This window comes from Pelodiscus sinensis, chromosome 11, assembly GCF_052426305.1.
Source record: "Pelodiscus sinensis isolate ZL-2025 chromosome 11, ASM5242630v1, whole genome shotgun sequence".
Lineage (NCBI taxonomy): Eukaryota > Metazoa > Chordata > Testudines > Trionychidae > Pelodiscus > Pelodiscus sinensis.
Genome location: NC_143062.1, coordinates 3616830 through 3629218, shown reverse-complemented (window position 1 = coordinate 3629218; position 12389 = coordinate 3616830). Strand labels below are relative to the sequence as shown.

The following is a 12389-nucleotide window of genomic DNA, read 5'->3' as shown; positions in this document are numbered from 1 at the left end:
ATATTAGGATGTATTTAGTATTATCACAGTGTCCTTTGTGAATTACGCAGACAAGTCATTATTTTTCATATGTCTCTATTCAGTTTCTGATCAAAGTTTTCAGTATTTCCCCACTGAAATAAAGCTCAGGTTTGTATATTACCAGACAGACCCTAAATATCTTTTTAAATACAGACAATTGTTATATCCTGAACAAAGGATCACTTTCATATTCAACCTTCATTTCAAGTGTAATTTAAATATATCTCCTGAACAAACGAAAAAAAACTTACTTCAAGGTAGTTCTAATTTTTTGATCACCTGTTCCAGCACAATCAAAAAATTTTTCCAGTATTTTCTCTGCTCCCCTTGAAAACTACCTTGGTTTCTGGCATCTGAACTAACTGACTGATAAACTAAATACAAGAATTCAATTACTTGACCTGCCCTTTTCTGTAAATAATTTGCCCTTTCTATCTCTTAAGAGTCCCTTGTGCCACCTTTATTGATTTCATGCTCTTTATGTACTTAAACATCCTATTTACTTTAATCTCTTTTCCAATCTTCTCATTCTCTACCTGTCCTTGTGTTCCCCCCACTTTCAAAACAACTTCATTTTCAGTCTTCGCTGCTCTCATGTACCTGAAATTACTCTTTCTTGGGCTTCATTTTTAACCTCTCTTACTCTTTGCAGTTTGTTAATCCAGATGATTTACAGACTCCTGACATATTTTTGGGTGGATGTTATAAAATGCAGCCTTTGGGTATAGGCTACTCCATATCTTCACTTTTCCATTTTCTCTATTGATTATCCAATGAACTCTTACACAATATTTCTACCTTTCTCCACCCCCAATCATTTTTCTGTTGACATTTAGCATCTTTATTTCTCTGGAGATGGGTGTAATTTAAACACTAAGATTACTTTCACTGTAGGTTAATCCTTAACTCTTATCACTGCATTCCATTTATGAAAATTCAAGAGCTGATTCTGGTTCTAATCTTTTCTTTTCTATAGAAAGGCTTCTTTCTGTAAATGTTAAATAAGGAAGCAGCCTGTCTCATGCTCACATATAAATACCCAGTTTTATGTTTTCACCCAGTTCACGCTTGGGTCTCTTAGCAGTGGCTCTCTGCCTTTCATATGGGTAGAAGCCTTTGTGATGATTAGCTGATGAGGAGCCACCTTATGTCCTCTGGCAGTTCCTGCTCTCCCCACTCCAACCCGCTCTCTTTCTGCCAGCTTTGTTTTCCTTTTCTTGTTTCTTTCCCCTCCCTACATCATCCTACTTGGTATTTTTGTGGCACTTCCCCACTCTCCTTCGTCCCTCCTCAGCTGACAGCTACATGTGGCTTAGCAGGGGAGTCTCCATTGACTACTGTGAAGGACTGGATCAGTACACTTCTTCAGTAATGCTAAGCGTCAAAGAAAGGCGCAAAATATAATTTTGTAGCTGAAGGCTGCTGCCTTGCACTTACATCCCTTGGCACGTAAGCTCTGCCTGAGGCAGGTTGGATGACTGAGGGGGTAGCTACAAGAGCAAGGATGGAGGATGGGCAAATTTCAAAGTGCCGCTACAGCCTCACTCACTGGTGCACATTCACTTTGGGGAAGACATGCACAGTTGTTCAATTTTCTCCAACGCTGCTGCTATCTGTTCTGTATCCCCCATCCCAGTTAATGAAATTTGCAACACTTGTTCTTTTCAAACAGTTTTAGTCATCTTGGATGGAAACAGTGAAGCACCATCTAATGAAATGGCAATAGTGGAAGCTGGTTTGTTACATCCACTATAGCACTTAAGAAAGGAAGTGACCATGAGAACAGAGAACATGACATGGCACAAGAAACCTGCTGTATATAAAAGAGCAATTCTGTCCTCTAATCTTTTTCACTTTCAGTGATTTAAGACAAGCAAAATGCAGGACAATGTAGCACTTTAAAGACTATCACTGATTTAAGACAGCGTTTCTCAAAGTGGTCCATGGAGCCATTCTGAGAAACCTGCTAACTGGCCTCTCCCATTTGTTTATTTACCAGCTCTGCAGCCACAGAGCCACGTTGTTCCAATTGGCTCCGGTTCACCATTTGCAGCCAAGAGGAGCCGCAGGAAGTGGCATGAGCCGGGCTGCTGCTTCTTGTGGTTCCCCTTGGCTACAGACAGTGAACTGGAGCCAATGGGAGCCGTGCGGCTTCGTGGCTGCAGAAACGGTAAACAAACGGGAGCAGCCAGTTAGCAGGTTTCTCAGAGTGGATCTGCGGACCACTTTGAGAAACACTGATCTAAGAGATTAACAAATGTGTTTGTCCTTTTAAAGTGGTGCCAAACAACAAATTCTTTTCCCCAAAGACATCTTTGGGGGATGTTTAAATACAGTATTAAATTATTCTTCACAACTCACCTTAAATCCCCCTCCTACTTCTCCAATAACGTTCTCTACAGGCACTTTTGTGTTTTCAAAATGCACTTCACAGGCTGAAATACAAATAGTGTTCAATTATTTCAAAAACCTTTTCACTGATACTATTAAAAGATAAAGCAACGTTCAGAATTTAACTTAACCTTTCTATACTAGGAGTTGGACTATTCCCAATCCAACACAACAGAATTTAATATACTTTGTCAAAGAAGCTAATGGGGAGAAAGCTCAGAGTAGGCATTTTATTTATGTAATGTTAAAAAGGTACGTCAAAATATCAAATCTCTAATGTGTACAGCTCTAGTGGGACGAACTACATTCAAGCCTGGAACCAGATGAGAGACTGAAAGAACATAGATAACAATGATTGATAGGGAAGCATAAGAGCTACCAATCAACAGAACAACTAAGAGAAACCAGCTCCCATGGCAGCTGTACCATGGTAATGATGCTTATTATTGCATAATCTCAGTTTAGCACACCAAGGGGAATTTCCATGGCAAGATGAATGTGTCAGGTGTTTAGAAATGAATGACAGCAGATGAGAAGGATAATTAGTTAATGATGATTTGTAAAAGGTCATTTTGAACTGTCCTGGCATGCAACTGAGAAGAATGTCTAAAAAACAGGAACCCAACTCAAACCCCACCCCATCAAGTTAGAATGTAGTGCAATATCCAACCAGATTTGATTTGCTTGGGGATTCCAATACATGCATGAAACACACGTCTATGAAAAAATTGAATGCAAACTCTTCTTACTATTAGATCCTCGAATGCCCAGTTTATCTTCTGGCTTTCCACTGGTAACTCCACCAAAGGCTCTTTCAACAATGAAGGCAGTAATTTTGTCTGTTTTTACACCATCTTTAACAACCTCAGTCCTTGCAAACACAGTGAAAATGTCTGCAAGGCCACCATTTGATATCCAAATCTGGGGGAGGAAGTGGGAAGAACAAAAAGTAATTGTGTGCATGCTGTGGTAGGTACAATGCTTGATTATTTCACAACAGGAGCGATCAGGCTTTGAGACTATGACAAGACTATACTTCCAAACAGAGCAGACCAGAGGATAACAACTTCTTAAAACATGTGTTTTCCCTAACACTTTTGCCCTAGGAACAAGCTTTGTGAAAGCCGATTGGCAACTGGTGTACAGGAAGTCCTCACCATTCACTGTTTCGGTATCTGCAGCGTGCTGCACTGCACCAGCCCAAGCACATGACACAGCGTGATGACACTTTCAGTGCATTCTAACAGAACTGCACAGTAACAAGAAACGTCACCAGGAATATGACACAGTGAAACATAACCAGAGATATAAATACCATGAGAATCACAATTCATCACTATTGTACATCGTCACTGCCAGAAACTAGAAGTGGGTAGAAAAGCGTGGCTGTTTACTGTTGGAAACACCTCACATTTCCAGTATTCACGGATTTAACCATACATAGTGATCTCAAGAACATATTCCCCACGAATGGTGAGGGCTTCCTGTACACTGTAGTGCCCTCAGGAGAAAGAGCAAGTCACAGGTACTGGAGCGCCATCTGGATTGCTAGGGCAACAACAGGGAGGTGCAAAGTGACTGCCAACTTAAACCCCAGGTCCGGAGTGGGAGATGCGGGTCTCCACCCAACAATGGTGATGGATATAAAGCACAGGTGGGGAACCCTTTTTGGATCAAGGGCCGCTGATCCATAGAAAAAAAAAATCAGTTGGGGGCCACACACAAGTGAGAAGCAATCAAACCAACCCAACAAACCCTCACTGATGTGGCCCCCAACTGAGAAGCAGACAGACTCCCCACATTCCCCTCATACGCCAGAGCCTGGGAGGCCCAGGCTAGTAGATTGTGTGCGCTCCAGCCCCATGGGGGAAGTGGAAAAGGCTGGAGTGCCAGATCAGGCTCCCCGATGCTGAGGGGGAGCCCCAAGCCTTGGGGGCTGGATCCAGGACTTAGGTTCCCCACCCCTAATATAAAGTCTGAAATGTTCAGTGAATGCCCTCTAGGGAGCTGAGAGGGTCAAATTAATCCTGAAACCATGACTCCAGGTTCAAGCCCCTGGCTCCATTTAAGAATGATCTGCAATGGATAAAAAACCTGTTCTGAATCAGGCAGAACAGGGACTTATATTTGGGTCTTCTGCATGTCAGGTCAGTTCCCTAACAAGCAAAATTTTCATACATCAAAAACTTGATTGAAACCAATGTGTTCCACTAAATGCATTGTGACTCTGATGAAATAATAGTGTCCTGAGCAGCTTTACTTCCAAGTCTGCGTTTAAAGGAAAAATTAAGTATTCAACAAAACCTTAAGCAGAGAAGGGAGAGAACTGGAAAAAAGAGTCAGGCTTCATCCTCACCTGGATGCTCACAGTGAGGGACAGCTTCTTATCCCCATGGAATAAAGCAGGAAACAGGATGGGGAAATGCAGAGAAGAAAGAGAACATTCACATAGCGAGAGCTTCCTCATCTTTTTTACCAAGGGTTATTTTCTGAGAAATAATTCCTTTTGGCCTCAAAACTAAATGAACTGTATTTTTGACATCATCCTTGACTAACTTGGGATCTTCAGACCTCAGATGAAACTGACAAGTTAAGTTCTCGTTTGGCAAGACGATCAGCGTTGCTTCACGAAGTAAGGATGCTTTCTATAAAACTCACACCAGAAATAAATATTTCAGTTCATCACTCCATGGATAAATACCTTTGAGCCATTTAGTAAAAAGCTTTTCCCATCTTCACTCATGGTAGCTCTGGTCTGGATGGATGCTGCATCACTTCCACTAGAAGCCAAAATAGCAGTAAAAATGTGCTTAGTTTCCAACAATATAAGGGATAGAGATATAGTCCCAAAATTTCCAACTGATGCCTAAAGTTCAGTGTCTAAATAAAGGTGCAACTTTCTAAATCCAAAGGCTGCTGAAGAAATATATCTTCAACCGTAGTCCTCTGAAGAGAGCTTTATCTGGAGTTGCTCTTATTTTATATTGCATGGTACCATGCAATACTGGAAACAGGTAGAATGTTATAGAAATTAAACTCCCAAGAAGCAACTTTGCTTTGTTACAATTTTAAGTACTTGAATGTAGAAGGGGGGGGGGGGGGGAACCAACAGTCTCAACACATAGCTGGTTTGAAGCACAGAAGCAACTCATCATAAGTCACAGCTATATTGTTGCACATCCTGAAAGAAAGCAATGCACAACAGAAAGGAAAAGTGGAATAGTTGGCAGGCCTCACAAAATGAATATCGGTGTACTAGGGATGTAACAGTGTAGTCGATTTAACTGATAAGCAAAAGGTTACTGGTTAATGCTAACCCACACCCCACATTACCAGTACATTTTTTAGCAGATTGGCCAGCAGACTGGCTTAGTACTGACTTGTGCTGGGACTGGGATCAAATCCCCCACTATGGCTCTGCATTTAAAGTGTATTAGGAGCCAGACAGAAAAGCAGCCACGCTCACTTCCAGCTCACCCCAGGTCTGGGTGCTCGGTCCCCTCCTCACTCAGACAGTGGCTGCTGCCAACCATCACTGCTGCCTCTGTATCAGAGGCAGCCTCAGCCAACAGGCAGCTGGTCCGCAAGGGAAGCTGCTTTTTTCAGAGGTAGCAGCATGGGATAGCAGGGGGCTCCTCAGGAGTGGGGCCAGAGCGCATTGGCGGTCGGCCCCCACACACAGGGACTACAGACTGGTCGAGTAACCAATAAGAACTCCTGAGTTAATCAACTATTCAATTAACTGATATTTAACATCCCTACTGTGTACACTGTATATTGTTGTATGCTGACAAATGTAAAAGGTCAATAATATATACTTCCAGGGGAGCAATGAGGAGAATATGAATGTTTTAGTTCAATAAATTCAGACCCCTTTTCCTCAGTCACCCCCTATATACTGTTAACTACAGGTATGTATTTGTTGCTCTTGTCCAGGGGCTCTTGTATATTTCAAAGGAGGAATGTGGAGCTCTGCGTGCAGCCCAGGGCTAGCGGTAAGTTCCCCTCACTCCAGGCTTCACAAGGGTGCTTACCCTTTGAAATGCACAAGAGCCTTTATGGGACTCTTCTAGGTCAGAATCCTCTCCTGCACCCATGCCTCCTCCCAGATCCTGTACCAGATCACAAACTCCTCCTGGCCTACATCACAATCCAATCTCCTGAACCCCCTCCTGCATTTCTGCCCCAACTCACAACTAGGGATGTAATAGGATAACCATTCAAACAGTTTACTGTTAAGTCTGGACTGGATTCCACCACCTAGGAAGGTGGTGGAATCTCCAAACCTAGAGGTTTTTAAGTCTCGGCTTGACAAAGCCCTGGCTGGGTTGATTTGGTTGGGGTTGGTCCTGCCTTGGGCGGGGGGGGCTGGACTTGATGACCTCCTGAGGTCTCTTCCAGCTCTATGATCAGTTACAAGGAACTGTTTCACACAAGCTCCTGCCCGACTCCCAGGGAACTAGCCATAACCCCATGTGCTGGCTCTGTATCAGTGCCTGCATTGTGGGGTGGCAGTGGGGCCAAGAGACAACTTAAAAGCTGCCTCCCAGCACTCGCTGGCTCCTGTTGCAGACTCTGCTGTATAAAGCTTATACTGCACAGCCGGCTCCCCAGGAATGGGGCCAGCTGGCTCTGCTCCTGGGGAGCCAGCTGTGCTATGGGCTCTGCAGTATAAAGCTTATACTGCAGAGCCCGTAGCATGTAACTGCTGAGATTTTCAGCAGTGACACAGTTACCTAATTATCTGCTTTGTAACATCCCTAGTCATAACCCCCTCCCCGACAGCTCCTCCAGGTCAGAATTCTCTCCTGCACCCATACCTGCTTTGGACCCTGCATCTCCTCTTGGACCCAGATCGCCTGCCCCAAGTCACAACCCCTTCCTTCACCCAAACTTCCTCCTGCACCCCCCTTCCTTATCTTGAGCTCCCTTCTGCCCCCAGCCTCCATCCCAGGCCCTCACCTCCTCCATTAATATCACGGAAGAGTGCAGTCCTTGACCTCTTAGCAAATTCTTGAAGTGGCCCCCCATCAAACATTATCGCCCATCCCTGCTCTAGATGTTCCTTGGGCCTACCATGAGTGCAGGGGACTGGACTTCATCTCTCAAGGTTACTTCCAGTTCTAGGATTCTAAATACAGTCTCCAATTCCAGACTGAACTTGTTCAGTTTCCAAGATTAATATCTTAACCACAAGGTGTTAAAACTTTACCTGGAATGTGACAGTTGGGGTATTTTTGCCCCCTTCCCCTGATAAATGAAAGCCTGGTGTCCACCAATCTAAGCCATACACCCTTAAAATGCTGGGTAGCAAATGGAACTTTGATGTTATCGATTTGTCACCAAATAACTCAAATATTCCTTTTCTTTTCACAGATTGCATCGGTGTTCTAGATTTCATGTGAGAAAAACTTAATCAGCTAAAAACACATTGGAAGAATTTTCAAAACATGATTAGCACCTATTCTGCTTCTCTTCCTCCTGCTCCCAAGTGTCACTTCAAAAATCATGTTTGAACCATGTTTAAAAAAAAAATTAAAAAAAACCCACCCCCACACCCCTGCTAATGGTCCACATCTTCAAAATGGAACAAACGACAGGAGATGGAAGGCCAAAGCCTGGCTTATGATGGAAAAAAGTCTTAAACTATGGTGGGGCTATTGCATCATAACACTTCAGGCAAATAAATAAAGCACTTATTGCAATATGTTCTAGAAAATGCTAGTCTCCTCTTAAAAGTCCATACAGATCCAAAGTCAAAACCAGAGTTTACAGCAAAAATTAAAAACCCGATACACATTGCTCAAATGTGCTAAGGCTTTTCTTTGTTTCACTTCAAGAATCAAAGCAAAACCAGATACTCTGAGATTTGTAGGCAGAAACTACATACCACTTCTATAACTTACCTACAGCCAACCAAATAAATAACACAAGCTTGACAAAGATGCTGCCAGAAATCCATTAAAATTTTATACACCTTCAATGAAAGACTAAGGACTTGTTCATACAAACAATTAGTTCGCAGCAAGCTATTGTGCGAATTGCACACAGACAAGCACAAAGGTTTCTCAATACTGTTTCTGTTAGCTTCCTCAATACCTGGCTCAGTTTTTATAATTTTTCTCTAACTATCACAGAAGCAGAAAGTAACCAGTTCGGTGTTCATGGTGTCAGAATATTGCTCCTTCAAACAAGATTCAGTTTCACTGATAAATTAAGGTGTCTGATATGGCAAGGTTTGGGCCAATGTAGCCTAAATTTAAAAGTAATTTCACAGGAGCTATAGGTGAATCTTCTGCAGAGTAACATTTCAAAGCTGTATTAAAGCCATCTTCAGTTGTAAACTTCTGAAGGAACAACCATATAGTTCAGAGATCCGAACAACCTCCATTTCCAAAGTTCTTCTCTATCGTTATTGACAAGACCCACCTTAAAGTCACACACACTGAATAGATCTCATGTTGATAAACCAGTGCCATTATAACAAAGCAAACTAAACGTCATAAAATAAAACAATGTTTGTTGTAAAAATAAAGAGGTTACCTTCCAGGTTCTGTAAGGCAAAAAGCTGCAACATGCTCCCCAGATGCTAATTTGGGTAGATACTTTTCTTTCTGCTCATCAGTGCCAGCAATCAAGATTCCCTAATAAAGACATGAATAAGACTTACCATCTTGTCATGATGTATACAAAGTAAAAAACCATTCAGAGAATGTTTAATTCATAATATACAGAAAAATTGAACATTAAATGCATAATTGGGTGGTATTAAGATTTTAACAGACTGTTTGACATGGATGTCTAATAAAGCTATCATCATATAGCTGATCGATTGTATACATGACATAAGCTGGTATTAGACCACTTTTTTGGACAGGGTATTAGTAATCAACCATCAGCTGAAATCCTCATAGCAATTACTCTCTTTGAGATGGACAAAGTGAGCATGAAACATGAATTAGCCCCTTAGTCCTTTAGGTAGCCTGCTCTATTAGAAAATGCAGCACTTTTAGTGCCATTACTGTATTATAATAAAAAGGGCATTAAGCAAAGAACAAGGCATGATTTACTTATTTTTCAGACTGTTTCATATCAAACGAATATTTTTCTTTAGACCTTTATAGGCAGGGCTTCTTATCAAAGGCAGTCCAAGTTACAATCAGATGTTTTTAGACCAATGAAGAGGCTTTTTTGTACCAGGTTAGGATACAGAGTCTCAACAAAACTTTTTGATTGCTCTCTGGCAGTGGGAAGTGTTACCTGCAATTATCCCAGACTGGACACAAGAGGAGAATAATAAACAGTACTTTGTTCTTTTATGGCACTTTGCATTAGTAGATCTTAAATGACAAAGATAAGTGTATGGGAGGATCACTCTTGAAAAAAATTATAGCACACTAGCATGAAATAAAAATATAACTTAATTTACTGTGCACAGCTGGTAATTAATTTTCATTTATTATTACAAATAAATTAAGATCCATCACGCACAATCTACACTTGAATGTAAGTTCATCCCATCTGGCCTCTCCAAGCCATGTACAACATTTAAATAACCCATTGTTACCTTAAGCCCTATTGCTTGATGAGCTGCCAAAGTAACTGCAATAGACCCATCTAGAGAAATTATTTCTCCTAAACGTGCATACATTGTATTTGAGAGACCAAGTCCACCTGAGGGGGGGAGAAAAAAATGTTTTTCTTTTGTCAATCAATATACATGTCACTGTTTTAAAAGACGTCCTTATAGACAGAAATACTTCAGTATAGAAAAACAAAAACAAACCAACCACAACAAGTTACCAGTGTCCTAAATGCTCAAAGAACACTAAGGAAGCCTTTAATAATACATTACTTGTAACAAGCATATTGTTTGCCCAAAAAGTGAACAACTCTCTATCTATAGCAATTCAGGAGGAAATCATTTTAGAAGAGACAAATCACCTTTTAAAAATTGCTTGTGGATATTTATTTGTCAGCGGTAGAAGCATAGATATTTTAGTTCTACCATGACAAGCTGACACTGCGCATATCCCTCTCGAATAGGGGTTTTCAAATGTTGGGTTGCAGCTCTACCCTGATAAGTGATGTTTTATTTACGTGAGAGTCCGCAGGCATGGCCACTGCCAGCTCAGCTCTATCCTGACAACTGGTGACCCAAAGTTTAAAAATACTTGCTCTAGAACAGACATGATTCAGTCCACTGAATGTTAGAAAAAGTCTACAGAATACCTGTTTACATCAAAGGGGCATTAGGACAAATTAAACTTATACTTGAAAGATCGTTCATCTGACACTGCGGTTTGGTTTAGAGTCCTTTAAAAGAAAGCCAGCTATTGTTCACGGAAAATCTTTTGACTCAACAGATGCAGAAGCAGCCAGCAGAGGGAGTATAGCATTTAACAAACTTTACTCTCAGAACAATGCTGATGTCATTGTAGCTGGTACAGGAGACAAGAACATGAAGACTAAAAGCAAAAACCATGTTAGCCTGCACATCACAAGAGAAGAGAAAGATCAAAAAGAGTTCAGTTTTCTGAATGGGTACTAAATAATGGCAAAAGACACTATTAAGATGTTTAAATAACATAAAAATTAAATACTTTGAGAAACTATTTTGCCATGGGTGTGAATTTTTTTCCCATTCTGTGACCCTCTGTTGTAAACAAACAAACAATATATGTACAAGGAGCACAGAAAAGTCGGGCGAGGAGGAAAAAACCACAGCCATAATTTCATCTCATATTATGCATCTTTCCTTTGTATTTCCAGCATTCACATTAGGGATGTGAATGGTTAGCCAGTTAACAGGTAAGCCTCATCCTTTTTGGGTAAAGCTTATTACCATTAACCAGTGGGCTGGAGCAGCTCCCAACCCACCATGGACAGAGGACTGCTCCAGCTCTGTGGGGCCCACCACAGTCAGGGAGCACTCCAGCCCAGCCAGAGTAGCCCCTGCCTGCCCCCTCCCTACCCCACCCTGTTTAATCAGTTAACATTTAAACTGATTAACAAGGATTTTACATTCCGAATTCACATATGCATAATTTTGACACCCAGGGTTATAGAACTAATATTTTTCTCCTCAATTGCAAACCCAGAAAATTGTTATTAAAACGCAGTTTTCATTTTCATTCCCTTTTTCTAAAGTTTACAGGAATGCGGGAGCCAGCAAGTGGACCGCCCAAGGTGGGTGGAATAGTGTTCTCGCTTGTGCAGTGCCCAGCCAATAATTTCAAACAACAGAATTTACATATCATTACTTATGTATTTATTCATCTTTTTGAAAACCAATATATTTCCCAAGTACTGGAGAACGAAGCACTTTTTTAAATTGTCCCTCTGTACATTCCTTACACAAAAGTCTTAAGACTGACTATCAAAGTCAAATGCCAAAATTATGTTCATGTGTACAACTTTAATTATGCCCCCTTTCAAATTACAATATAGCCCATCATATACTATGAGAAGTTCATGTACAATATATTTACAAGTGCATAGTAGTGTCTTACAATATTGCTTTCCTGGGCTCAGTTGGTCTGATGTAACAGTCATTTGCACGACAAGCCATGGTTTACCAGGCTCACAGACCTACTACACGTTAAACAAACAGAAATCTCTCAAACACCTGGAAGTGTCTTCATTGCATTACCAGATATATACCACACTCCACAAAACCAATTTAATGCTTTCACTGAAACTTCTTCCACTCTTCAGATGTCAACTTTGGTCTCTCAGTAAACATTCATGTTTCAAATATCCCGAAGGCCTAAGAAGAACTAACTAATCTAATACCGCATTCTTTTAACTGTCGCTAACAACAGTCTGTTGAAAAGACTGCAGCAATGTGGAAAGCGAAAGTTTATTCTTTATCATTTTATGATGAACTTTGTTCTTCAAAAAGAACAAGCAGACCTGAGGCACCTTCCAGACTTAAAAATATACTAGGGGGCACCTGTTCACTACACTCACTAACC

The 12389-nt window shown here is 41.1% G+C and overlaps 1 protein-coding gene across 2 annotated transcripts in view; it reads right to left on the bottom strand.

Moving 5' to 3' along the window:
- ACAD9 (acyl-CoA dehydrogenase family member 9) overlaps positions 1-12389 on the bottom strand; it is a 47081-nt gene that overhangs the window by 24701 nt on the left and 9991 nt on the right. For both annotated transcript variants that reach the window (XM_075939739.2, XM_075939738.2), the window contains exons 4-8: positions 9980-10086; positions 8956-9056; positions 5114-5192; positions 3162-3333; positions 2383-2456 (exon numbers count right to left, since the gene is read on the bottom strand). In XM_075939739.2, coding sequence (XP_075795854.1) covers positions 2383-2456; positions 3162-3333; positions 5114-5192; positions 8956-9056; positions 9980-10086 — 533 coding nt within the window. The remainder of the gene's footprint in view (positions 1-2382; positions 2457-3161; positions 3334-5113; positions 5193-8955; positions 9057-9979; positions 10087-12389) is intronic.